The 25,269-nt window shown below is 37.9% G+C and overlaps 1 protein-coding gene across 4 annotated transcripts in view; it reads left to right on the top strand.

The window, feature by feature from the left end:
* The window catches only part of LOC105468466 (NSE2 (MMS21) homolog, SMC5-SMC6 complex SUMO ligase), a 271,642-nt gene that overhangs the window by 48,792 nt on the left and 197,581 nt on the right, over positions 1–25,269 (top strand). For all 4 annotated transcript variants that reach the window (XM_071067839.1, XM_071067837.1, XM_071067838.1 and 1 more), the window contains one exon: positions 7,418–7,524. In XM_071067839.1, coding sequence (XP_070923940.1) covers positions 7,418–7,524 — 107 coding nt within the window. The remainder of the gene's footprint in view (positions 1–7,417; positions 7,525–25,269) is intronic.

Here is a 25,269-nt window from a genome sequence, read left to right as displayed (position 1 = left end):
GCTCATAGAGGTAGGTGCATGTATAGCGTATGTTGCTAGAGATAGTTGGAGTTATAGTTTCAGAGAAGAGGGTTTTTTGTGTGTGTGTGCTGCATTTTGGTGGGTGGGGTCAGGGGTATGCTTGATACTGTGATTTGTTTTATTTTATCCAAAAAGAATAGATGCCTTATTTACAAAATATAGAAAAATCAAGTTTTAATTTGAAGGGATTAGGAAATACTCATGTTCTGTTTCAGAAAGTAAAATCTCCCAATATACGTCCCATTTATTCTAAGAAATTTAAAATACAATCAGGCAATCCCTTGCCGCCTTTTCTTCCTTCCTCCTTGCCAAAATGGACATATGTACTTTATGACATTTAATATTTATCAGAGTCTTCTGAGTATATGAATCATGTTGAATTGGAGTCAGCAACCCCTTAAGGACACTAAATGTCTGCTTTGTCTTAGCCTGGTATTTTACTAATAAAATGTGTGGAGTTGAATTTAATCCACTATATATAATTGGTGGTATTCCTGTTCAGACATGCCTGTACATGGCTTTGTAGAATAAAAAAACACCTGATTCTGCGATTGTTATTGTTTAGGACCAACTTTCAGGAAACATCTTGGCCATGGGCAAAACTATACAGTTGAATCAGGGACATAAAGTTGGAAGGAATAAGTCGGAGAAATTTGTCTTCAGGGTGTGCCTCCCTAACATACACATATACACACAGACACACATACAGGTGTCCCAGTTGTAAAGGTAGAGAAGTTTTACGGACTCATAAGGTATGAAGTGTTTGGTTCTGTTCTGGAGATTAGGGAGGATTCTGGAAAAGGACCTTGTAGCTGAGATCATAGGAAACAGCAGAGCAAAGCAAAATGGTATCTGGTAGTGTAATGAAGTAGTATAGAGATAAATGTGTATGGATGTAATAGGGAAAAGAGGTGGGGAAAGTGTCTTTATTTTCATGTCTGGTTCATTAAAGGCAGTTCTACTGAAGACCTGGTGGTTGATGAGGGATCTTATTTTGCTCTGGGTACCATGTACTACAGGACCTGTTTCATCTCTGCTTCCCAAGCCTCGGGCTGGGCCTCAGGGATTCTCTCCAGTGCATGCCTTAGGCTACAGCTATGGGGCAGCTGTGGTTAGGGAAGGGCCCTATTTAGAATAGTTGGTCAAAAAGCACATCACTTCTGTCCCTTTCTTGCAGAACTGGTTGCTGCTCTGGAATGAAAGTTTGATTGGTCTGTTAGCCATGCCCATCTGGACTTGGGAAAGCCAAGAGAAAGAATCTTCTGTTCCCTCATCTGCTGTTGCTTTTTAACCTGTGGCCTTAGAAAATGGCATTATACTGAACAGACCTTAGACAACGCTGGAACTGGCGCTGGATAAACTCATGAGTCCATGCTGTGCTACATACGGACCGTATTACTACAGGCTTACTACCTACATCTCTTAGCCACAAAGGACCTGGAATTGGTCTTGCTTGAGAGTCTACATCTATAACAATAGCTAGTTTGTTCCCTCCCTTCTTTTCCTTTCTTAGATGATCCTTTCTCCTTCATTTTGCCCCTAGCCTTTCACATTTGAGACAACCAGTATTGCTTTTATTCTTTCATACTTATTTGTTCCTCATTCATCATCATCTTCTCATTGAAGTCTTATGAATTTTAAGTTGAATTTGATTATAACACAAAATCACCCATTTCTGCTTTATGTTTGTTGATCATATAACTTTAATGCCTATTCAACACTTCAAAAAGAGAGAATAGTAATGTAGTTATGATATTGCTGTTAGTGGGTTTTGACATTGAGTAACAGATGACGTGTCTAATGAATAGTGTGGCTGCTTAGATTGCATAATTATAGGTTTGTTTGACTTTAGGACAATCATATGCAGGCCAACTTCACCCATTTAGAGACTTTTTGTATTATATAAGTATTAGAGCATTTCACTCTAAAAAAAAAAAAAAAAAAAAAAAGCCCTTCTTCAGTGATATTCATTCTTTGTTTTTCCAGGGTTTGCCACTCTATAGGAAAAAGCAAAATGAAATAGAAACCATCTTTACAGGATGGGTTTAATTCAGTAGCCCTTCTTGGTTGGAATAACACTTCAGTCCACAGTGATTTGGCATTGTGCTTGTAACTGGAGTCATTGGGTAAAGGCATGCAAGTTTATAGGACGACAACCCTGGCACTGGCATACTTATAGAAACAGCTAGAATTTTATTATGTAAACCAGGAATTATCTGTGCCCTTTGGACTTGATTTTGTGGGGTGGCAGTGGAGGGGGATAACTAGTTATTGTACTAACTTCTTGCAACAGTTTCTTAATTGGCGTATCAGGTGACAGGTCTCACAGAGTCACCAAGGCCCCACTGTGATACTTCTCCATGTATTTACTGGCTAGTAAATGAATGTTCAAATATATCACTTAGGTTCATTTGATTAACGAAAGCAAGGGCTGGCTGTAATTAATAAATGCTCACAGAATGGCTCAGTGAAGAAATTTGAATATTCCTAGCCTCCTAGACTCCGCTTGGCAGGGCTGGGAGTGGGGGGAGTCAAATATGTGGCTAATAAAAGTGATTTTTAACTTTGAGCTCTATTCAGAAGTAACTCTGCAACGTGAAACCTTCCAGTACTCTGCCTTCCCCTTGAACATTTCTCTCCTGCTGCTCTTCATTTGCTGCCTGGTAGTCAGTCTGGAGCTGCTTTCATCTCTCTCGCTGCCAGTGCTCTTGGCCTAGTACAAGCTTGACCTCTTAGCAGCTGGAGTTGACTTAGTTATTCTCCTAACATTCTCTGAGTGACTTGGTTGCTCTTACAGCACTTCAGATTAGCTTTGCTGATGTGAAAGGTCACTTTTCACCAATGTTAAAGCTTATTAATCTTCAAAAAGGGGAAAAATCATTTTCTTTTTGTTATCAGATTCCTTAAGGAATTTGGAAAGAGCTTTCCAGAACCATGTCTGATAGCCTCTGAGTGGCATTGCCTAGTGGCTTCCTTGGAAGTGTTGTTTTATGCTAACAGATCGCCAAGGGAGCTGAGCTGAGGCTCTGGGTCTTTGGCTTTCTCCTACTTGAAGGTTTGTTCCCTGGATATTCATGGAGGAGTTGGAGGTGCTTGTCCTTCTCCTTGTGTTTAAATACCTTTTTGTACAGGTGGGCAAGTGTACAGACTTGGCAGTTAGAAAGCCAGAGTGGGAGGCCTGGCGCTGCTGCTAACTATCTCTGTGGCCTTGAGCAAGTTGCTTCAGTTTTCTCATTTGTAAAGTGGAAATAGAACTACCTAACTCTTACGTTGCCCTGAGATTTGATGTAAGTATGAAGTGCTGGCACATAATAGTGTTCCCTAATTGTTAGTTACAGCTGTTATATATACATATGTAATCATTGTCATTACTTTCCGTGTTTTATCATCTGCACTAAACTTCCCTAATGCCAGACTTGCAGAAGTGTTGTACAGCAATGCTTTTCTCTCTGGAGTCGTCATTCTGTGAATTTGAACATCGTTGTGTGATTTCTACCCACCACCCCAGTGCTGGTGCTATCTCTTTTCCTATGGAAAAGTCACAATGAAAATATAAAATAGGCAAGTGAAGTTGTATCACATGTCATCTTTTACTTTTTAATTCAGTTGAATCTCTTTGATAGGACAATTTATATTTTGGTGAAAGTTTAATTTTCAGATTTATGAAATATAGTGGCCTTAGAAGAATATTGAAGAGTTGCTATAATTCTTTGTTGGATTCTAAGAACACTAAGGCATCTTTCTTGTCCTCAAATGGATTAAAATCTCTGGTGAAAGGAAACAAATGCAGATAAGAAAGGCAAGATTGATCATGGTCTCAAGATACCAAGAGTATAGGTGTTAAGGCAAATTAGGTGAAGGAGGAAATCCTTCTAGGTGGGGCCTGAGCTCAGCCCTTGATGGATGTGTAGGATTTAATTTGATATATATTCTCAAAAAGGGCTTTCAGTGAAAGAGTGGGAGAATTTTGATGGTGGGAAGATACACTGTGGAATCAAGTAGCAGGGAGCCTCTGCCTGATCAGTGCCTCCACAACCACCCCAACCCTCAGCAACTTTTTAGTTAGTAACTAACTCTGTGTTTCTGCATTTATCCCTTGTTTCCTCCTCCAAAAGTCAAGAGGTTATTACTGCAGTCGGGAAATAAAGGTTAACAAGAAGAACAAAAAAGAATTACAAAAATCATCTTAAAATTGCTGTGGCAGGTTGCTACTTGACATGGACGTTCTCATGACCTGTCTTCAGGATGCTCTTGTGGGAGCCTCTTCTAGTTCTCCTCGTAGGACTCTGGTCTCTCAGCCTCCTGCTACAGCTGACCAAGACCCTCTGACTACAGTTATCTGACTGGGCACTGCTTCCAGGTGTGCTGTGATCCTCAGTTCTTTTTAGAGTTACCTTCCTGATCTCTTCTGGTGTTCCCCGTTCCCTTTGTTGCTTGGGCTGCACCAGTCTTTACTAGTGTTCTTTAGCAGCTAGTCCCAACATTCTTGGGCCCTGGAGCCTGAGCTGAGGCTGCCTGTAAGCCAGTTAGACTCCTAAGATTCTTTCCTTAAGCTTCATGCCATCAAAACTGACCCAAGCCTTGCCCATTTCCTCCTTTGCAGGAAGGTCTCTTTGGCTTTGAACCAGGTTACTATCTGTCTCAGGTCTTACTAGCATATATGGGACCCTGTTAATGAGAACTATCACCTCATTTATTTCATTTTGCAGCTTTTCTATAGCATTTTGAATATCTTAGGTATATTCTGAATGCTTTTAAAAATTAACTTGTTTAATCCCAGAGGGAGATTGCTAACATTATATCTATTTCCACTGATTTAAGCCCCTTACAGACTTTCATTTCTTATGCTTGAGACTTTTGCTCCCAACAGATACTTTAGTGAGTGTCTGTTTTGTCTGGGGTGCCTCTAATAATCAGAATTTTGGAAAAGCAGTTTATCCTGTTAGTCTTTGTTCAGGTTACCAGCTTTACCCACTTTTTTGACCAGTTCAGTATCCGAATCTAATACTCATAAAATATACTGATCCATTAAGGAAAACAAAATGAAACAATACTTTCTTTTAACTAGATAAGGCTGGTGTGAAACCAGTAGTCTATTTTTCATTATTTTAAATGGAAAAAATATAGGTTAACTAAAACCCCTAATCAATGTACTGAAATGTAACTAAGTACAGTAAAATGCCTAAATAAATTACAAAACATCCATGACATTAGGTTGTAAATTGTTTAAAATTCACTTCTTTATCATGAAACAATGTGACTTTTAACAAACAGTTGCTGTATATATGGCAACATATATATGTTGCTACCAAGCAGTATGTCCATTTTGTTGACATTCAGAAATTTTCAGAACAGCAAACTGTGACTCTAATAGTCAAACAGTTTTATTTGGAGTATGACCTGAGCCTTTTCTCATGCACCATTTTGTTAAACATATATTTAATTTGGGAAATGTAAATACAAATTTTTCTTTATGTAAACATTACACCCTCCCCCACCCCCAAACTTACATTGAGATATATGTATATTCTGTGCTGCCTGGATAGTAAAAGCTGAAGGGTCTTCTACCAGAAGCATGTTAACCCAGGAGACAGTCTATGAAATATGCTTATAAGTAACTATTGTAAAATTAAAGCATATGTTTTAAAAGCCAAATGTGGATGGACTTTACATTATTTCATGACTTTGGAATGATCTGTGGTATTATTCTTCAGAGTAGAAAAGAAAAACGACATTTGTCTGCACTAAGGTATTTGAATGGAGAGTCTTTGAATGGAGAGTCTTTGAGTAGGTTCATTCCCAAATGTGATTAAAGAAAGCTTTATTTTCTTTTCATTTAGTTATCTTAAATTCAAAGTTTTTAGTTGAAATTTTTAGGAGCTTGAAGAAACAATTTAAAAGCACTTTTAATAACATTACCTTGCTTTTCTAATTTGCTAGTCCCTTTTTATAGACTCCTGTTCCCTGAGGATATTATAATTTTTTAAACATAGTAAACATAGTTGTTTCTTATTCTGACTAATATAAATAGTTACAATAACTGAAATATTTGTGGATCTGTTTCTGCTGACTGTTATTCTTAGTGGCTTGTTTTCTTGTGTATTATAGGTATGTAAGGTTTTTCTGTTTGTTTTTATATTTATTTTTGTTTCAGCCTTTTCTCCTGTGATCTGCTCATTCTTAAAAATTATATGTAGGGATTATTTGACACCTAGATTAAGAGTGTCTTCTCCAGATGATAGTTATATTTGCTTCTGCCAGACACCTGTGAGTACTATCTGCCAGAGACCACCTCCCACCAACGTCAGAGACTGGGGTCTCTGGATCACTCTGGTTAGGGGAACCCAGCCTGCTGCAAATCCAGGAGGACTGCCTTATGGCCAGTTTTTCTGAAACAAGTTTGTTTTCTCTTCCCTTTTCCCTGTTCTGCTTCATGGCCAAGGCTAACCTCCCTTTGGTCCCAGGGAGCAGTGAGAGATTACTTTTGGTTCATCTTTATACAAAGAGTTGAGATCTCAGCTTACTGTGGGATAGTATGTGACTTTGGCATTCTGTTGCCCCACTTCTCATTTTTGTTTTATTCTAGATTTTGCCCTGGTTATTTCTTACTACCTTGTGACTCTTTTTTTTAAGATTTTTTTTTTCCTGCTGTATCTGATATCTTTGGTTGTTTTCTTTTTTCTTTCTTTCTTTCTTTTCTTTTTTTTCTTTTTGAGACAGAGTCTCACTCTGTTGCCCAGGCTGGAGTGCAGTGGCATGATCTCAGCTCACTGCAACTTCCATCTCCTGGGTTCAAGCAATTTCCAGCTAATTTCTGTATTTTAATAGAGGTGAGGTTTCACCATGTTGGCCAGGCTGGTCTTGAACTCCTGACCTCAAGTGATCTGCCTGCCTCGGTCTCCCAAAGTACTAGGATTACAAGCGTGAGCCACCGTGCCCAGCTGCTGTCTTTGGTTGTTTTCATTAGGAAGATTGGTCCAAGTAATCTAGCTCAGCGTTATTAAAAGTGAGAATCTTCCCTATTTGACCTTTAACAATCCTTCACAGTTTATGCAGCAGATATAAGACTGAGCTGCTTAATGGATGAGGGAACTGAGGCTGGGAGAGGTATAGTTGGTTGGTTGATTTAAGATCATATAAGTAAGGGCACAGCCTGGAACTCCTGAATACAAGTCTTTTCTTCTTTCCAGCCTACCACTGCCTTTGAGCTGTCTTCTACTGAGTGTATTCTTAGAATTTTGAATGAGGCACCGTATGGTGAGGAGGTTTTTTAAAAGATGTAATAACTGCACAAAATTATTTAGACCATTGACTGATGTAGATTATATTGATGCAACATTTTCCAGATATGGCATTTTAAGTGGAAAATAATAATTGCAATTTTTTTTTCTTTCAGCTGAAGTGAGTAGTGAATATAGTATGGACAAGGCAATGGTTGAATTTGCTACAATGGATCGGCAACTAAACCATTATGTAAAGGCTGTTCAATCTACAATAAATCATGTAAGTTTATGCTACTCCCTGGTTATATATTTGGTTACAACTCACTGACCAAGAGGTAGAAACACAAAATCAAAATTTTTCTCTAACCTTTAATGTTTCCTTATCCTTAGTGTAGCAGCTATTAAATTCCTCTAAATTTGGACGTCTCATAAAATTGGAATCCTAAGTATTTTCCTGGCTAGGCCACTTAGGTTGATTAGCATATTAAATCTATTTTAGATTGCTTGCGATTTTTTGTCTCAAAATTTTAGTGTAAGCCTCCTTTGAATGTGATGCAACTTGTTTTTATTGTTCTATTTGCTTAAACATAGAATTGAGACCAGGTTTAGTTACTCATTCTCTAACTTTAATATGCATCTGTTGCCAAATTCTTAGAATCAGATAATATGGAAGAATTTTAGAGCAAGTTTAAAAATAAAGAAGATCGGTATTTTGGTTTTTCCAGAAGCCAAACTTATCTTTGTTGACTCCAGCTGTCACAGGAACAACACATAAGGCAGTTAAGGTGGGAACATAGCAACATCCTTTTCAGTAGTACTGTGTTGAGTAAGAAATGAGCAATACGATTGCAGTAATGTTTCTGAGAAGTCCTTTGTCCTCTGAGCAGTGGAAACTCCCTGTTGAACTGATTGTGTATACCTGTGTAATAGGGTGTCTTGTATTTCTGGTTTCATTATTTGCCTTTTCTTACTTACAGCTGTGGGAAAATTCCAAAAATCAATTATTTTACAAAATGGGTGACTACTCAGTAGAAGATATATTTTTAAATAATGTTTAATACCTAAGCCAATGAAATGAGCATTATATAGTTATAGTAAGCTTTTTTTAATGGTTAGTATTTAGCTATAGTATTTGACTAACTTTAAGAATATCACCTATATCCAAATAATAAACTCATTCAGCTTGTAAAATTTTGATGTTTCTGGCTATTGTGACTGTTAATCCTGGTCTTATGAATATTTCTTCCATAGGAAAATATGACAGTGCCGTCATGTTGACATCATATTTGAAACTGGACAGCACTTAGACTAGAGGCTTTCAATTTCAGCTGAACCCTAGAACCAGCCAGTTTCTGAACTCTCAGAGATTCTGATTTCATTAGTCTGGAGCAGGACTGGGACACCAGTATTTTTTAGAAACTCATTCTAATGTGCATCCAAGGGTGAAAACCACTGACTTAAAAGAACAAGGCTGACTTTATAGAAGAAAGTCAAGTGTTTACTCCCAAAGATTAGAGTTAGGCTTGTTGTATGGGTCAATCTTGCTTTGACCCTTACGTTCTGTGGCACTTACTTGATAAGGCTTTCTATCTTTAACTTTCATACTGTGCAAATGCAATAGCACAGTGTATATTACAGATAAGAAAACAAGATTTTTGGAGTCAAAGAACTTTATGTTGATTTTTTTTCCCTATTAAACTCTAGGATTTGCAGATACTTACAGTATTTTTACATCAAGAATTGAACTCTTGGTTGGGCGTGGTAGCTCACACCTATAATCTCAGCACTTGGGGAGGCCAAGGCTGGTGGATCACCTGAGGTCAGGAGTTTGAGACCAGTCTGGCCAACATAGTGAAACCCCATCTCTACTAAAATACAAAAATAAGCCAGGTGTAGTGGCATGCATCTGTAATCCAAGCTACTCAGGAGGCTGAAGCAGGAGAACCACTTGGACCCGAGAGGTGGAGGTTGCAGTGAGCCGAGATCACGCCAGTGCATTCCAGCCTGGGCAACAGAGCGAGACTCTATTAAAAAAAAAAAAAAAAAGAAAAAAAAGAACTTTTCCTCCTTCAGAACATCAAGTCACTCATTTAAAAAAAAAAGTTTAAAACTTCTCACTCTTTCTCCCATTCAGTAGTTAACGACATTTCTTTCATCTTGAGGTTTCATCTCATTATCCTCAAATAGGGAAGATAGATTTTATCTCACTTTTCAGCCCTAACCTCACACTAGAATAGACTGGAACAACTTGGATTTAGTGATTCCGATGCTTATCAGAAAGGTCCCTGTTCTTTTATAGGAGGAAAAAACATATTTATTTTTCTTTTATGATACAAAGAAAGGTATGCTCTCTATGCAAGCTGGATACCAGACCAAGAATAATAAATATAATTTCATAAGGTTTCTAAGACTTGACATTATATGGGGATATAATGGGGATATGATCATTTTTAGGGAAATGTTTTACATCACTTGATGTACTTGAAGCTAAGGGTACTGCTATCTTATTGCTTGTTTTGGTGAGGGATAAGAATGAGCAGCAGCTTGGGAGGGGCCAGGATAATATACTTGTTTAGAAACAGCAGTGGTCTAGGGATCTGAAGCTTTTCCAGTCCTGGTTCTTCTACTTTCTGAGTTACGATCCCTGGTCAAGAAACCTAACCTCTTTTTTTTTTTTTTTTTTGAGACGGAGTCTCGCTGTGTCTCCCAGGCTGGAGTGCAGTGGCGTGATCTCGGCTCACTGCAAGCTCCGCCTCCCGGGTTCACGCCATTCTCCCGCCTCAGCCTCCCAAGTAGCTGAGACTACAGGCGCCCACCACCACGCCCGGCTAGTTTTTTGTATTTTTAGTAGAGACGGGGTTTCACCATGTTAGCCAGGATAGTCTCGATCTCCTGACCTCGTGGTCCACCCGCCTCGGCCTCCCAAAGTGCTGGGATTACAGGCTTGAGCCACCGCGCCCGGCCAAGAAACCTAACCTCTTGAAACCTCATGTTCTTTGTAAAATTCCTGGCCTGTGTATTTCACAGAACGATTATGTGAATCAGATTAGATAATGTATATCAAAATGCTTTGGCATTCATCAAATTTGATGGGGCTGTAAGATAATATATTATTGCAAACTCAAATTTCCAAACAGAACTCATTAGAGAGATGGAACAAAATCTTCTAAAAATCTAGTATTTTGTTTTGCTCACTTTATTTCAGGGTATTTTTTTGGCTTTGACCTGTCCTATTCTGGAATTCAAGAGTCATATAGGATTAAGTATAAGCTACTTAACTTATTGCACAAGGTAGTCATGGCCTCTAAAATGAATGAGTTGTTTTAAGTAAGATTATTTTTTTACAAGGCAAATAATGGGAACCCATACAAGTCCCAGTTAACCCACTGCTCTGTCATAGACTTTTGCAAACTGTGATACTTCCATTACTATATTTGCCTAGATTTGGATCTACCCTGTGGTCTTTCTGTTTATGAATTTTTATATAGTCATAGAAAGTTGATATAAAAACTTTTTTAATCATTAAAGAGCATTTGAGTTTATTATTTAAATAGACATCTCTCTTCCACTCTCATCTTCTTAGAATTCTAAAGATTATGCTCCTTTTGAAAAGTTGTGGAAGTTTACTTTGGAACCTCAGAGGTATGGGTCAACTTACCAACAATCCCTGGGAAGTCCCTTTGGCAATTAGCAGAAGTTCTCATGTTGCCTTCCATTGTCTCTCAAGAAAATAGGGCTACTATAGTCCACAGTGCCCAAAGATTTTGTTTGGAATTGGCATCTATTTTAGTGCTCTGAAACTTTAAAAAAAAACAAGGACTTCATTCCAGCTAGTTTGTTGACAGAATATTATGCGGTGAACACTAAAAAAATTCTCAAATAGTCTCTAGTCATTTATAAAGACTTTCAGGTTAAATGGGTTTTTTATACCTGTCACAACTCTTTAAAAACTTCGTTTAGATCCTCGGAGAGTTCTATATGAACTTTTTTGATATTTTCAGTCATAAGACCAACATGTCATATCAGTGTTTTTAGAGTTATAAGACAGTACACAGATACATACTTTTTTTTAATCACTATTACTGCCACGGAAAAAACTGTTTTCTCAGTTTCATATTGAGAACAGAATGATGTTCTGAACACTAGACTTCTGTTGACCTAATGTTTCCTCCCTTGCTTTCTACGCTTTTATTGAGTACATTGAAGAGACACTATTGGCTGACTTTTTGTTTTTCAGTTTTCATAAATGAATAAATTTATGAACATTTGAATAAATATTCAAATAAATGCTTGAATAAATATTTACTGAACAGCCATGTGCAGGCACTTCTAGTTGCAAGAAATAGGAAGTCAATCAACAAAGTCCAGATGACCTTCACCTCAGGATACGCGAAGTCCAGAACAGAAGACAAATATTTTACAAATGTTATTTAATTACTGTTGTGGTGTGTGCTACAAATTAAAAATAAAGCATTCAGGGAGAGTTAATAACCCAAGGGCAATAATGTCTTCAAGGCAGGGAAAAATTGGGAGACTCCTTCTGGAGGAAATGATATTTAAGATTCAAGGCAAGTGAGTCTCAACATGGGAAATATGATATATTCTATGTGACTTTTGCATGAAATGGAAGGATCTTATTTCTGATTGTCTTGATGTCAGCTTCAGAGTGCCTTAATCAATCCAAAGACTTATTGTGAAAATGAGACCAGAGAAGGCCTACCTTTATATATAGAAAGTTAATGTTAATAGAATAGTTGAGTAACCTATCTAAGGTTGGTCAGTGATTCATTTATTAATAGATTTTTGAGTGCCTACTATGTGCCAGGAGCTATGCTTAGTAATGCAAGTCATGGCAGTAGTTGATTTAAGAATTATTTTATTATCAGTATCCTACTTCTTAAACAGGGGTTATCTCTCTTGAAATGAGACTTTGTATTGAGTATTGAATAAACCCAGTGATAGTACTGTGTGTTTCTGATTATATGTTTATGATTGTTTTAAACTAAACCTATAGTCCCAAACTGTGGGCTTCAAATTGCTCAGGGTAGGTTTGGACAGTGAACACCAGTTTATTTCAGGGAATCTTCACATCCATTTTTAGGTATGTGCTTTTTCAAATAAGAGGTGACAAATCCAACCACTATCATGCAGGTAGTCCTTGCAATGTTTTTCTAACCTTAATTCTCACAGGGAAAATGATGGGAATGTAGCTAAATGAGAATGGCCCAACAAGTTCAGAGATTAGTGTCATATATATTTAGCAATTGATGATAAAATATACATCCTCTCAGCTAGGTGTGGTGGTGCATGCCTGTAGTTCCAGCTACTGAAGGGAACTGAAGTGGGAGGCTGAAGTGAGAGGATCGCTTGAGCCCAGGAGTTCAAGATCAGCCTGGACAACATAGTAAGACTCCATCTCTTTAAAAAAAAAAAAAAAAGTTTTTGGTGATCAATATAGTCTCAGAGTTTAGCAAAAGTAACTAAAGCTTGAGAGTCACATTATACTTCAGCATTCATTATTTTTATTATGATCCTTAGTTGTATAGGTTTACTTTAAGACATTTTATCTCTTAAAATAATTTTCAAAAAGATAAAAAAAAGAATTTCAGATTTTACCTGGTTATTGTTCTTTTGGTATGTGCTGCTTCTGGATGTTAATTTATTGAAAAATCCAAGTATGTCTTCACTTTCCTCTAATACCCTCTTTTATGCTACTTGCGTCTTATCAATTGTATAAGATTTTAAAGCATTTATATTGGATTACAGCCACGTTTTTTTTTTTTTTATTTTTTAAGTCGGTATTTTATAACAATTCCTACTAGAAGCCTGGTGAGGGAGAATATTTTTCTTTTTAACTGGAGCAAGTAGGTGCTAGGTTGGTCCATTTGTATGGTTTTTTATAAATCGGTTCATGGATATGCCCTATGTAGTGTGGTTTTTCACTTGATATGCTAACCTGAACATTTTATATGCCTTTTAAAACTAATGTGTTGAGAATTAGAAGAGAAGAAATGTACTTGATGTATGCTGTTGAAACCAAAGCAATCTTAGATACAATAAAGGAACAAGGTGGGTCAAAGGTATAGTTTATCTCAGCTCTGTCATTATGCAACAGTTTTGACTATTTTTGACATAGCACTTCCCTGTGCCTCCTTGCTGTTCACCCTTCATCACCTGATAAGTTTTACCTTTTTCTCACTGTGCAGTTACCTTAGTATCCACTACTTTAACATGAAATCCTATAGAGTATCTTGCAAGTTGGAAGTTACCATTTTAGTTAAACCAAATTTGGGAAGAATTTCTCCCTTAGAAAGCTAATAATTTATTTTCTAGTACCTGAAAGCAGTTCTAGGCCACAGGATGTCACCTATTGTATATGACCACTTACTGACTGAATATAAGAATACACCCCACTCTATTAAGCATTGTGAATCATTTACAAAAGAAGAGGGAGGGGGAATTTGTTCGGTGGCTATAAAATTTGAGGACAGAAGATTCCTGAGCATGAGATAAATTACTGTTGTCAGCAGAGTAGCAAGAAGGTAGGAGGTGACAGGGGAGTGAAATTAGTGAAAAGCTCTTCGAGCCAGAGGGGAAAGTACTGGGAAACTCACCTCTTCTCTACTCCCTGCATCTGGCATTCTACAGTGATAGACAACTCTTAACATGTTTCTTATCAAAAGTTTTCAAGTGAGTTATATATGAGCCTTTTCATCTATAGGAACATTGCTCAGGTGTGGAAATTAACCAGAGAAAGAAAGTTGACTTTAGGTGTTCGCTCTTCAGACACTTGGAATGTGTCTATTTCTGTGATTACTGGTAATTAACTTCTGTTTCAGTGGTTTAGAACTCCCTGTACAGTTATTCTCAAATTAAGGTTGTGTTTGGTAACATTTTGCCTAATAAACAGAGATAGAGACAATTACTTCCGAATGTAGTATTCCACTAATTGAATTACCTCTAAGAAATAATCTAGATATAAAATTTCTTAGGTTTCAAAGTAACATAACTGCTAACAGGTGAAAATGTGTTATATTGAGACTGATTTTCACGGTTACTTTATAGAAATCCATCGTAGTGTTTTGGAGTTATTAAATGTTGGGTTTTAATCAGAATTATAAAGCAATTACACTTTACTGGGCCTTAATGTGCCTCTAGTGCAGCATTTTCAAGAGTTGCTCCATAATACTAATTAATCAGGATGTGAATAAGTATAATAGGAGAATAGGATTTTGTGGTCAAATAAGTTTGGGGAATGCTTGATTAAAAGAATTTCCTTAAAGACTCCAAAGCCTTTAATGTGCTTTTATGCAACGTGATTCTCCAAAGGAAGAGGATATTCAGAAATTTTGTAAACTTAGTTAACTAGAAAATCTTTCTGGAGGAGGGACTGATACTCTTCAGAATCCACTTTGGGAAGTGCTGTTGTAGTTTCAACCCCCTAATTTTACAAAGGAGGCTATGAGATAGGTCCAGCACTCCGTGGCAGAGTTTTTGTGGCATCCAGAAAACTGGGAAGTATGTCAAACTCCCTTTGGAAATGAGCCTTAAAGATGTTTCCATGCTGAAGGTCAGGAAAAGGCCAGGCCCTTTCACCATTTCATTACTCCAACAGTGAGGAAGGGACAGTTTTTAAAAACATGCAGTGATTGCTTAGTCTGTGTTTGAAGCAAAGACCCCTCTGTGCAGTGATGATACGAGAGAGAGGAGAGAAGGAAATGTTTGAGAGGAAAAGAAGAGAGGGGCTTACAGAAGAGGCAGGAGACACACAGGAGCAGCAGAATGGGCAGGGAAGACATATGGATCTTTGAAGGGCCAGGCTCACCACAGCATTCCAGGTAGGCACTGAGGCGCCCAGTGTGATTATTAAACACCTTAGCCTCAGTGGCACCAGGTCATTCTAGCAGCTAATTCTTTGAATTACCCAAATGAGATGAATGTTCCTTAACACAGCAAACTCCTGATTATTTCTGACATTGTACATAGTCCACATACAGTATTAAACCCTTAGTTTAGATGTTAATTTACCTTCCTTCTAACATCACACTTTTCATGTAATTAATAAGTATTAAAAAGCTTGAGGTTTAGGCCTTTCCCCACTCATTGGCAGTGGTGCTGAATGGGCTAACTGCAGAAGAGAGATGGGGAGATAGACTGAACTGGGGAATGGATCAGTAAATGTTAAAATTCAGTGTAAAATGAATGCATTTTTCAGCATAGAGTTGAAAGCACAGTAGTCACTGGTTGTCTACAGTTTCACTTTCCACTGTTTCAGTTATCTGTGGCCACCTATGATCCAAAAATATTAAATGGAAAATTACAAAAATAAACAATTCAAATAAGTAAATAGCACCTTGTTCTGAGTAGTGTGATGAAACCTTGTGCCTTGCTGCTCTATCCTGTCTTCATCACAAGAGGAGGGATGAGTACAGTACAATAAGACATGTTGAGAGCAAGAAAGATTATATTCACATAACTTATTACAGGATACTGTTATAATTGTTCTATTTTTCTATTATTGTTAATCTCTTGGCTGTGCGTAATTTATAAATTAAACTTTATTGTAGATATGTATGTATAGGATAAAACATAGTCATACAGTAATGAACCACATAACAATATTTCAGTTAACAAGGGGGCCATACATATATGATGGTGGTGCCATAATATTATATCTTATACAGTATTTTTACTGTACCTTTTCTGTGTTTATGTATGTTTAGATACATAAATAGTTGTCATGTTACAGTTGCCTACAGTACTCAGTATACTAACATGCTGTACAGGTTTGTAGCCTAGGATTAATAGGCTTACTATAGAGCCCAGGTGTGTAGTAGGCTGTTCCATCTAGGTTTGTATAAGTACACTCCATGATGTTCCACAGCACTGCCTCGTTTCTTAGAAAGTATCCCCATCATTAAGCAGTGCATGACTATACAGGGTTTGGTACTATCTGGGGTTTTAGGCATCTACTGGGGGTTTTGGAATGTATCTCCTGTGGATTAGAGTGGACTACTGGAGTTGCTTATTAGTCTCTAACTGTTCAGTTGGTGGATCACTTGAGGTCAGGAGTTCGAGACCAGCCTGGCCAACATGGTGAAACCCCGTCTCTTCTAAAAATACAAAAAAAGCTGGGTGTGGTGGCATGTGCCTGTAGTCCCAGATATTGAGAGGCTGAGGCAGGAGAATTGCTTGAACCCAGGAGGCAGAGGTTGCAGTGAGCCATGATCGCACCACTGTACTCCAGTCTGGGTGACAGAGTGAGACTGTCTCAAAAAAAAAAAAAAAAAAAAACCTTGTTCAGTTGGTGCCAATAGTATGTTTAGTCCAGTAAAGATACAAAAGCCTCTTAACACAGGTACACAAATAGCTACAAAAAAAATTTAACAGTGAAATAGTTTGACAGAGACAATAAAAACGTGCATAGGAAATTCAGAGTAAGGGAAAAGAGTCTTTGCTTAAATTCTGGCTTTCGTGCCCTCTAACTCTGAGCCTCAGTTTCTTCTTAAAATCGGGTTGATAATTTAGGTCATAGAGTTCTAGTAAGGATGAAAGTGATAGCATGAAAGCACCTAAAACGGTTCCATCACACTAATTTATAAGGTTGCCTAGAACGTTCTGTAAAGGAGAACTCATTTCCCTGGACCAAATTCAAATACTACCTGAAAGGGAATTTTGAGTTAAAGTTTGAAGGGTACAGTGAGCAGCAGGAAACCATCGGGAAAGGCTAGAGATGATGTTCCAAGAGAGGCTGAAGGAAGGGCTTCTTTCCTTGGAAAGGAGTTCTCTGATAGTTGGGGGTGGCTTGGGTATGGAACTTAGTGCTCATAGTGTTGTGACCAGAAAGGATTGTTCAGAATCAGGGGAAATGGGCCAATGCAGAGGCCAGTGAACAACGTGACATTTGGCCAGCTGGATTTGAACTTCCCTGATAGTCACCCTCCCTATGTCTATAACAATGAAAAAGATACCGCACCCTTTAATATGTGATCATTAATAGCGATGAGGGGGTCATTCTAGAGATAAGAACCAGACAGCAAAGTAAACATTCACAGTTTTTAATTCAGGAATAACTTTTAGTGTTTTCTTAGACATTTTGCTTAAATGAAGACTGAGGAAATTAAGCCCTAAAATGTATTTCTCTCTGTGCACAAGTACACAATCATGCTGTTTATTAGACCTATCTTGCTTACATCTTTAAGTATTTTTTATTTACTTTATTAGTAACACTCATTTGAAAAAGTAATTAGGAGAGAAAAATGTGTTGGATTTAAGCCTCTGATGTGTCATATGCAGGTTGTCAGCTCTGGTTCAGGTGTGTAATCTCTATATATTGTTGACAAGTGAGAGAGCGAGAAGCATAAAAATGGAGAGCATGTGAATGGATTTTACTTTTTCAAGTCCCTGTGTGAGTTTGCAGCTGTGCTGGTAAGGAAAAGTTCTTTGATTGTGCAGTGGAGCCAGTGCCCAGTGAACTGTCCTTGGGAGAATGGAGAGGATTTCTTTCCATTGTTTCTCTCTTACAGCATAAAGTTTCTGGTAATGGTGGCACTTTCCTTCTTTTGTGTTGTGGCCAGTGTGATATTTAAACCACTAAAGCTTTAAGAATTTTATTTTTTTCTGGACTTCCTTTTTTAAAAAAAATATCTAATAATATAGCATTCTTTAGTGAAAATTGTTATGTTTATTTATCATGGGTTAGAGTAATGCAGTCAGTTATTATGAATAGTTTTAAATTTAATTATCTCTTTTATCCTTTATTTCATCTTCAAATAATCATTTAATCATCTTCTCGTGGAAGCTGATATTCAGAAAGATCAAGTCAGTATTACTTAAAATTGGAAACAGTAAAGGCTGGGCGTGGTGGCTCACACCTGTAATTCCAGCACTTTGGGAGGCTGAGGCGGTTGGATCATCTGAGGTCAGGATTTCGAGACCAGCCTGGCCAACATGGTGAAACCCCACCTCTACTAAAATACAGAAATTAGCCAGGTGTGGTTGTACATACCTGTAATCCCAGCTACTCGGGAGGCTGAGACATGAGAATCACTTGAACCCAGGAGGCAGGGGTTGCAGTGAGCCGAGACTGCACGACTGCACTCCAGCTTGGGTGACAGAGTGAGACTCTGTCTCAAAAAAAAAAAAAAAAAAAAATTGGAAACAGTAACCAGAAAAGTAGAATATGATTGCACCACACGATTGATTTCCAGACATTCTGACTTGCTTGCTGTTTGCCTTCCCTTTGGCTGATACCTGCAAGGTCTTGCATGCTTTTCTGCCTGCCTTCCAGTTGCCTCGGCTATTTGTGGTTCTTGGAGTGCCATTGGCACCACGAAGCAAGTCCTCTCTACCCATCAGGTCACTCTTTGTCACCCTGAGGTTTGCCCACGTGAAATACTAAATAGGAGCTTTAAGTGGAATAAATTTTGGGTGTGCTCAAAGAATTCTTCTCTTGCAGAATCAGAAATTGAATTTGACACATTAAGTATAGTTAGGCCATGTTTTGAAAAGCTGCAGCAATACTTCTCAGGGTGTTGGTTAAAAAAAATTTAATTGTTTAAAAATAAAAATTAAAAGCTTCAGCAAAAACATCATATGCTCAATTTTTTCTTGGAAGAAATTCTTGTTACTGCTTAAAGGACCTATAAATAATGTAGGTGAAACTGAACATGTTATACTACATGTTTTATAATAGTAATGGAACTGCTCTCAGACTATAGAATTAAACTGTTTTGGCTTTATAGTGTAAAGTGTCATATATGGTCCTGTTACAATGGTAAACTGTCTAGTGTTAGAGTTAAATTTAATTAATGAGTTTTTTTTTTCTATGCCTGCCCACTGAATAGCTGTGTGGCCATAAGCAATTTTCATAGACTCTATGCACGCTTGCAAAATCAGCTTAGTAATAATATCTGCCCTTCATATCTTAAAGTGATTTCTTGATTAAAAAAATGAGATAACATTATGTGAAAGTACTTGGGAGGTAAGAGTGCTATATAAGGGCAAGGTCTTACTGTTCTGTCCTGTTAACTTTTAACTTCTTTCTCTTACCACAAAAACACCTACCACAGGCTGATTTAAATTGGTGAACTCTTTCCTCTAAACCACCTAAACTTGGAATAAATAGCGATAAACGTTCCTTGTATTTATTTTCCCAACTCACAGCTTAAACTGGAAGGGAAAAGTGTATAAGATTCACATTTACCTTTTGACTTTAGCCATCTTTTTCATAAAGGTTTATTCCTGCCTACCATCCTGCCCCCTCACAATTTTGCATAAATCTCATGTAACAGTTCAACAAGTGACTGGTGTAGACTGGGCCTGCTTCGTCACTGAGTCACTTTATTATGAAACACTTAAAGTTGAACATCTGTCTATAACAATGAGGAAATGATGTTAAACAGTTTATACTTTCTAAGGCTAGGCTTAGTGGCTCACGCTTGTAATTCCAACACTTTGGGAGGCCGAGGGGGGAGGATTGCTTGAACCTGGGAGGTTGAGACCAGCCTGGGCAACATGGAAAAACCCTGACTCTACAAAAAAAATTAAAAAATAAAAGTAAATAATTTAAAAATTTATACTTTCTGATCTGATGGTTTTCATGACTAACTCATCAGACAGCAATGAAAAGTGAAATTAATAAAAATTCACAAAGCCAGATATAATTAGTTAAAAATAAAGTCCGAATGAGCCATAATCACCTTTACTTCCCTCTTCCCATTTTGTAAACAGTTGCTATTTGATTGATAAGCATTTCCAGCTGAGAAATAATCTTCTAATCCATGTTCTTCTACCAGGCTGTGACCTTGGGCAAGTCACGTAACTTCTGTATGTCAGCTTCCTCATTTCTAAAATGGGGTAATAATAGTACTTGTCCTACATACCTCCTTGGGCAATTGTAGATAAAACAAGATTGTAGATAGGAATGTTTTCACCACCCCTCTGCCCCACAAAAGTGAAAGGTGGTTATATAGTTACCACATACAGACCCCATCTGACAACCCATATCTGAATGCCCACAAGGCTAAAGAGTGAAAGAAACTTTCTGATTCTACCAACAAGGATGGGAAGGGAGTCCCTGTTAGCTCTTGGAGGAGGAAAGATACATTCCCAGTGTTCAGATCTCTGAATCAAATTCTGGAACACAGTTTCCCAGAGAAATGACAGTCAGTGGCTGTGTTTCCAGGCTAGCCAATAAAAAAGAAAAAAAGAGATTTAACCATAAATAGTTCATTGTAATCTAATTTCTATAAAGCTGTTAACAAAGCCCACTTGTAGTATGAATATTAGCTTGGTGTTTGTTTCAAGAATGTTGGAGGCCTTAGCCCAGGTCTGGATAAGATAGTGAATCCACCTCTCTTCTAGCTTCCCCACTTATTTAATATTTGCACAGGGCTTCCTTAAGCCAGATTTATAAATATCATCAGTTCATACTCCAGTCTCCTGGCCCTTTGACTGAAATTCTGAAACCAACATTCTTTCCGCCAGTGAAAGGGTGAGAAGCCCTTTTAGGTCCCCCATCCCTTTAATGAGCACAGTGACCTTACAAAGTTAGGAAAGGTAACTGTTGTTGACTCTGAGCTTCAAGAAGGTTAAGGAACTTGCTCAGATCACTTGGTTAGTCTCAAGAGGTGAGACTCGAACCTCAGTGTTTTGACATGTAATTCAAGGCTGTTTTCATGACAGTTCTGTTTCAAGATGGGTGCTATTCATTGAATTCACTTTTTGAGTTGTAGTTTTCAGTTGAGAGTAAGAATGTTTTTAGGGAGCCTTGGTTATAAAGTATATTTATGATTTTGTACATTTCTTATTGTAAATTTTCCAGAGGTAAAGTTTTGGGAAATTTAGTCCAAACAAAAAGTGACTCCTCACACTGATGTGGCATGTGTTAGAGAGGGATTCTGTTAGAATTAAAGAACTATTTGAAGCAAAGAATATTGTTACATGTTACAGTTATATTAAAAAGAAGAAAAACTTCTGAAAAGCCAGTAGTATTCACCCCTTTAAAACTTTGTTTGTGTTATATTTTTAAAGCGATAGTGCTATGAATATGAAGGAATTTTAGGAATTTAAAGTAAAATAAAAATGAAATAAACTTTTTTCTAGCTTTAATGATATGGTTTATGTTTCTATGTATTAAAATATTCAGTTCTTGCCATAATAATAGCAAGCCTAGCTAACTTGTCTCCAGTGCTTGTTATGAGCTAGGCGGTATTCAGTTATCTCCGGTTGAATAATTGTTTTCTTCTTGCCGGGTTAGCCTGCAGATTTTTTCATGATCAATTCTTAGAAGCAGTGAGGGATAAGTCTCTATGATAGAAGACAGTGATAAGGTCCGTATGTGGCATTATATGGGACATGTAAAAATGTTTCACTGAATAGTGAAAAGGATACTGCAATGGGAGTCAGAAGACCAAACCTCCTCCTTGTTTCTCCCTGACCTAACAGTGTGACACTGGGTTAGTGACTTGTCTTCATAAACCTTCAATTTCGTCATCTGTAAAAAGAGAACAGTGATACCTCATAGGAATGTGGCAAGGATTAAATGAGATAATGTAGGTTAAGTGCTTAAATTATGCCTTCAAAAGATGAAGCCTCACGTAGCAGGCATTGAGAAAATATTAATTGCCTCTTTTCATCTTCATGCACAAGGTAGTTGTGAAATTAAATTGGAAAACAGAATATGAAAACCGGTTTAAAAACGTTTAAATGTCATTCTGATATAAGAGAGTATTTTCCAATGAGTGCTGCCTTCTTCAGCACTTTCAGAGTAAAATATATGGGAGAATTAAGGAAACTGGATTATAACTAGAAAATCTGGATTTTACTGGGTGGCCGTCACATCTGGAAACAGTGGTTTAATGATATTATCTTACAGTGCAATATGGAATAGTATTATCTATTTGCAGACTTGGTGGCCACACTGTAGTCTCAGTTCCATCAGCTATTGTTTGGCTTGGAGAAGTAATTTAATCTCCCTAGTCAATGAGAATCAGAATTATATACGTTATTTTCAGAAGTACTCTATATGTTAGGCAGCATCTAAGTGTGGTTTTTATTTTGTTTATTGTTTTAATTTTTCTATACTACAGCAGTTTTTTGATTAGGCTTGTGATAGATAGAATTCATTTTCATTTAGTCAGAAAATCTTTCTAAATGGAGGAGAATTAGAAGGCAAAAGGCAGTTTGATAGGTGTGCTAGTGGGAAGTAACTTCAAATATCAGGAAGCCACATTAATTACAGTGAAGGCAGTGCCAGAGATTTTGATAGGCTGCAAGGTGGGAGTGAACAGAGCAGGTGAGCAGGTAAAGGATAAAGAGCATTAATAAACTGATGGAGTATTAAAAATTTCATAATCTTTATTGTGTTAGGTGAGATGTGATAACAGGGAAAAGATTCAGCCTCATATCCTTGGATTGCCCTCATTCTGGACTGTAGACATGTGGTACAGTGTAAAGAGAAGGGATTTGAAATCAGACTTACTATTTATTAGAAAACTCATGGCACTTTGGAAGTTAATTCATGGATTTGAAAAAATGTTATGATTTCAAAATAGATGTTTTTGCTTATCTTTTCAGTTACTATAGTCATACTAAATACGTTTTGTTGTTGTTTTGTTTTGAGACAGAGTCTTGCTTTGTCACCAGGCTGGAGTGCAGTGGCACGATCTCAGCTTACTGCAACCTCTGCCTCCTGGGTTCAAGAGATTCTCGTGCCTCAGCCTCCCAAGTAGCTGGGATTACAGGTGCATACCACCACACCTGGCTAATTTTTATATTTTTAGTAGAGATGGGGATTCATCATGTTGACCAGGCTGGCCTCAAACTCCTGACCTCAAGCGGTCTCCCTGCTTTGGCCTCACAAAGTGCTGGGACTACAGTTGTGAGCCACCGCACCTGGACCTAAATATATTTTTTTAAATGGATGCTTAGCAAGAACGGAAGAAAGAAACAATTCACATTTTCCTGTCTTTTTGGTGAATTAGTTCTTTTGATTCTTAAGATCCTGTAGTTGTGGAGGGTGTGACTGGAGGACCCAGGGAAGACGCTTCTGCTCCCATCTAGCTGGGGTGCTCCCTAGTGGTCCCAGCTATGGAAGGCTGGTCTTCCTGCTTTAGAGTGCCTCAATAAGAAAGGACTTCCATGAGACTTAGCACTATTCCATCTCCATTCTCCCCGCAAGTCTTTTACATTCCTCAGGATAAATAACACAAAGTTGGCCAGGCTGGTGGCACACACCTGTAGTCCTAGCTACTCATGAGGCCAAGGCAGGAGGATCACTTGAGCCCAGGAGTTTAAGGATGCAGTGAGTTATAAAGGTGCCACTGTACTCCAGCCTGGCTGACAGAGTAAGATGTTTCAAAAAAAGAGCACCACGCATGTGGATCCTCCTCCACTGTCTCCCACCTCATCTCCCCTCCACATGTACTCTCACACAAAGACTGGGGCAAGGCAGACTTCTTTCACTGTGCCTTTAGTGGCTGTTTCGATTCTAGTGCAAGATGGCTCTTTACCACCAGATAAGCTTTGGTATGACCAACCACTACTGAGTTGTGTAGTAAAGGGAGGTTTATCTAAATATGTAGAAGAAAGTTGAGATTCTCATTAGTTAGAAATTTGATTGCTGGAAATCTTGAATTTGATGTAAAAGAGAATAAGCAGTTAGGAAAGGGAATGTAATGTAGGCTTTGTATATTGAGAGTTGCATTAAAAGAATTGCAAAGTCAAGGCCAGGCACGGTGGCTTATGCCTGTAATCCCAGGATTTTGGGAGGCTGAGGCAGGTGGATCATGAAGTCAGGAGATCGAGACCATCCTGGCCAACATGGTGAAACCCCATCTCTACTAAAAATACAAAAATTAGCCAGGTTCGGGAGGCTGAGGCATGAGAATTGCTTGAACCCAGGAGGCGGAGGTTGCAGTGAGCTGAGATCGCGCCACTGCACTCCAGCCTGGCGACTGAGCAAGACTCTGTCTCAAAAAAAAAAAAAAAAAAAAAAAAAATTGCAAAGTCAATCCTAAGGCAAAGAGTCTATGAAAGAAATTATGCTAAAGGGATGGGAATAGTTTAGGCTAGATTGGGGAGAAAAATCAGTGGAATTCTTTTATTTTTTTATTTTAAGTTTTTTTTTTTTTTTTTTTTTTTTAGGAAACATGTTTTCTACATTAGAAATGCAAGCATTGGGGGAAGTTGTTTTCTCAGTTCCACATGCTGTGATGTCTTTGAGGAGGTGAGGACAGGAAAGGGTAGACAGAACTTTAATCCTTGATAGGAAAATATATGTTGAATGCCATCTGGGAAACTTCTCTGTGACTCATTTTGTCAACGTCGAAACCAAGCTGAAAGTCAGTTTGGTTGTTCAAAGGTCTCCGTAATCATATAGTTAGGGTTTTTCATTTGATAAATATTACCTGGCTTATCATTTCAAAACCTGTTGGAAGAATTTTTGAAATCACTAGTCGATGGGTTTAATTTCTGTGAAAGATTTTATATTTTTTTGTGGACTGCTCATGAGTTTAAGCTGTCTCTTCTTAAGAGCATAACGTCTATATCACAAGCTCATGAAGATTGTAGTGAATGGCAGCAAAACACTGTTCTTTGTATAAATGCTAAGATATGCTTAAATAGATTCCATTGACAAGCTCTTGGAAATTTCTGTGTTATAAGCTGCATTTAGAAGGAGTGAGAAAGGAAACACTGGGAGGAGGGTGGAAGAAAAGGAAAAATACTGTCTAGAGTCTTTTCTCCCAGTTGCCCTTTCTCAAATTGTCTGTTGAACTCCATGGACATTTGTCTTGGTTCATTTGGCCTGCTGTAACGGAATACCATAAACGGGTAGCTTATGAACAACAGACATGTATTTCTCACAGTTCTAGAGTCTGGGAAATCTATGATGAAGGTGCTGGCATGTTTAGCATCTGGTGAGGGCCTAGTTTCTGGTTCTTAGTGGCACCTTCTGCCTATGTCCTCACAAGATGGAATGAGAAAACAAGCTCTCGGGGGCCTCTTTTATGATGGCACCAGT

The sequence above is a fragment of the Macaca nemestrina genome, chromosome 8 (assembly GCF_043159975.1).
Source record: "Macaca nemestrina isolate mMacNem1 chromosome 8, mMacNem.hap1, whole genome shotgun sequence".
NCBI lineage: Eukaryota > Metazoa > Chordata > Mammalia > Primates > Cercopithecidae > Macaca > Macaca nemestrina.
The sequence above is the reverse complement of the archived record's forward strand: the minus strand, read 5'-3'. Positions and strand labels throughout refer to the sequence as shown.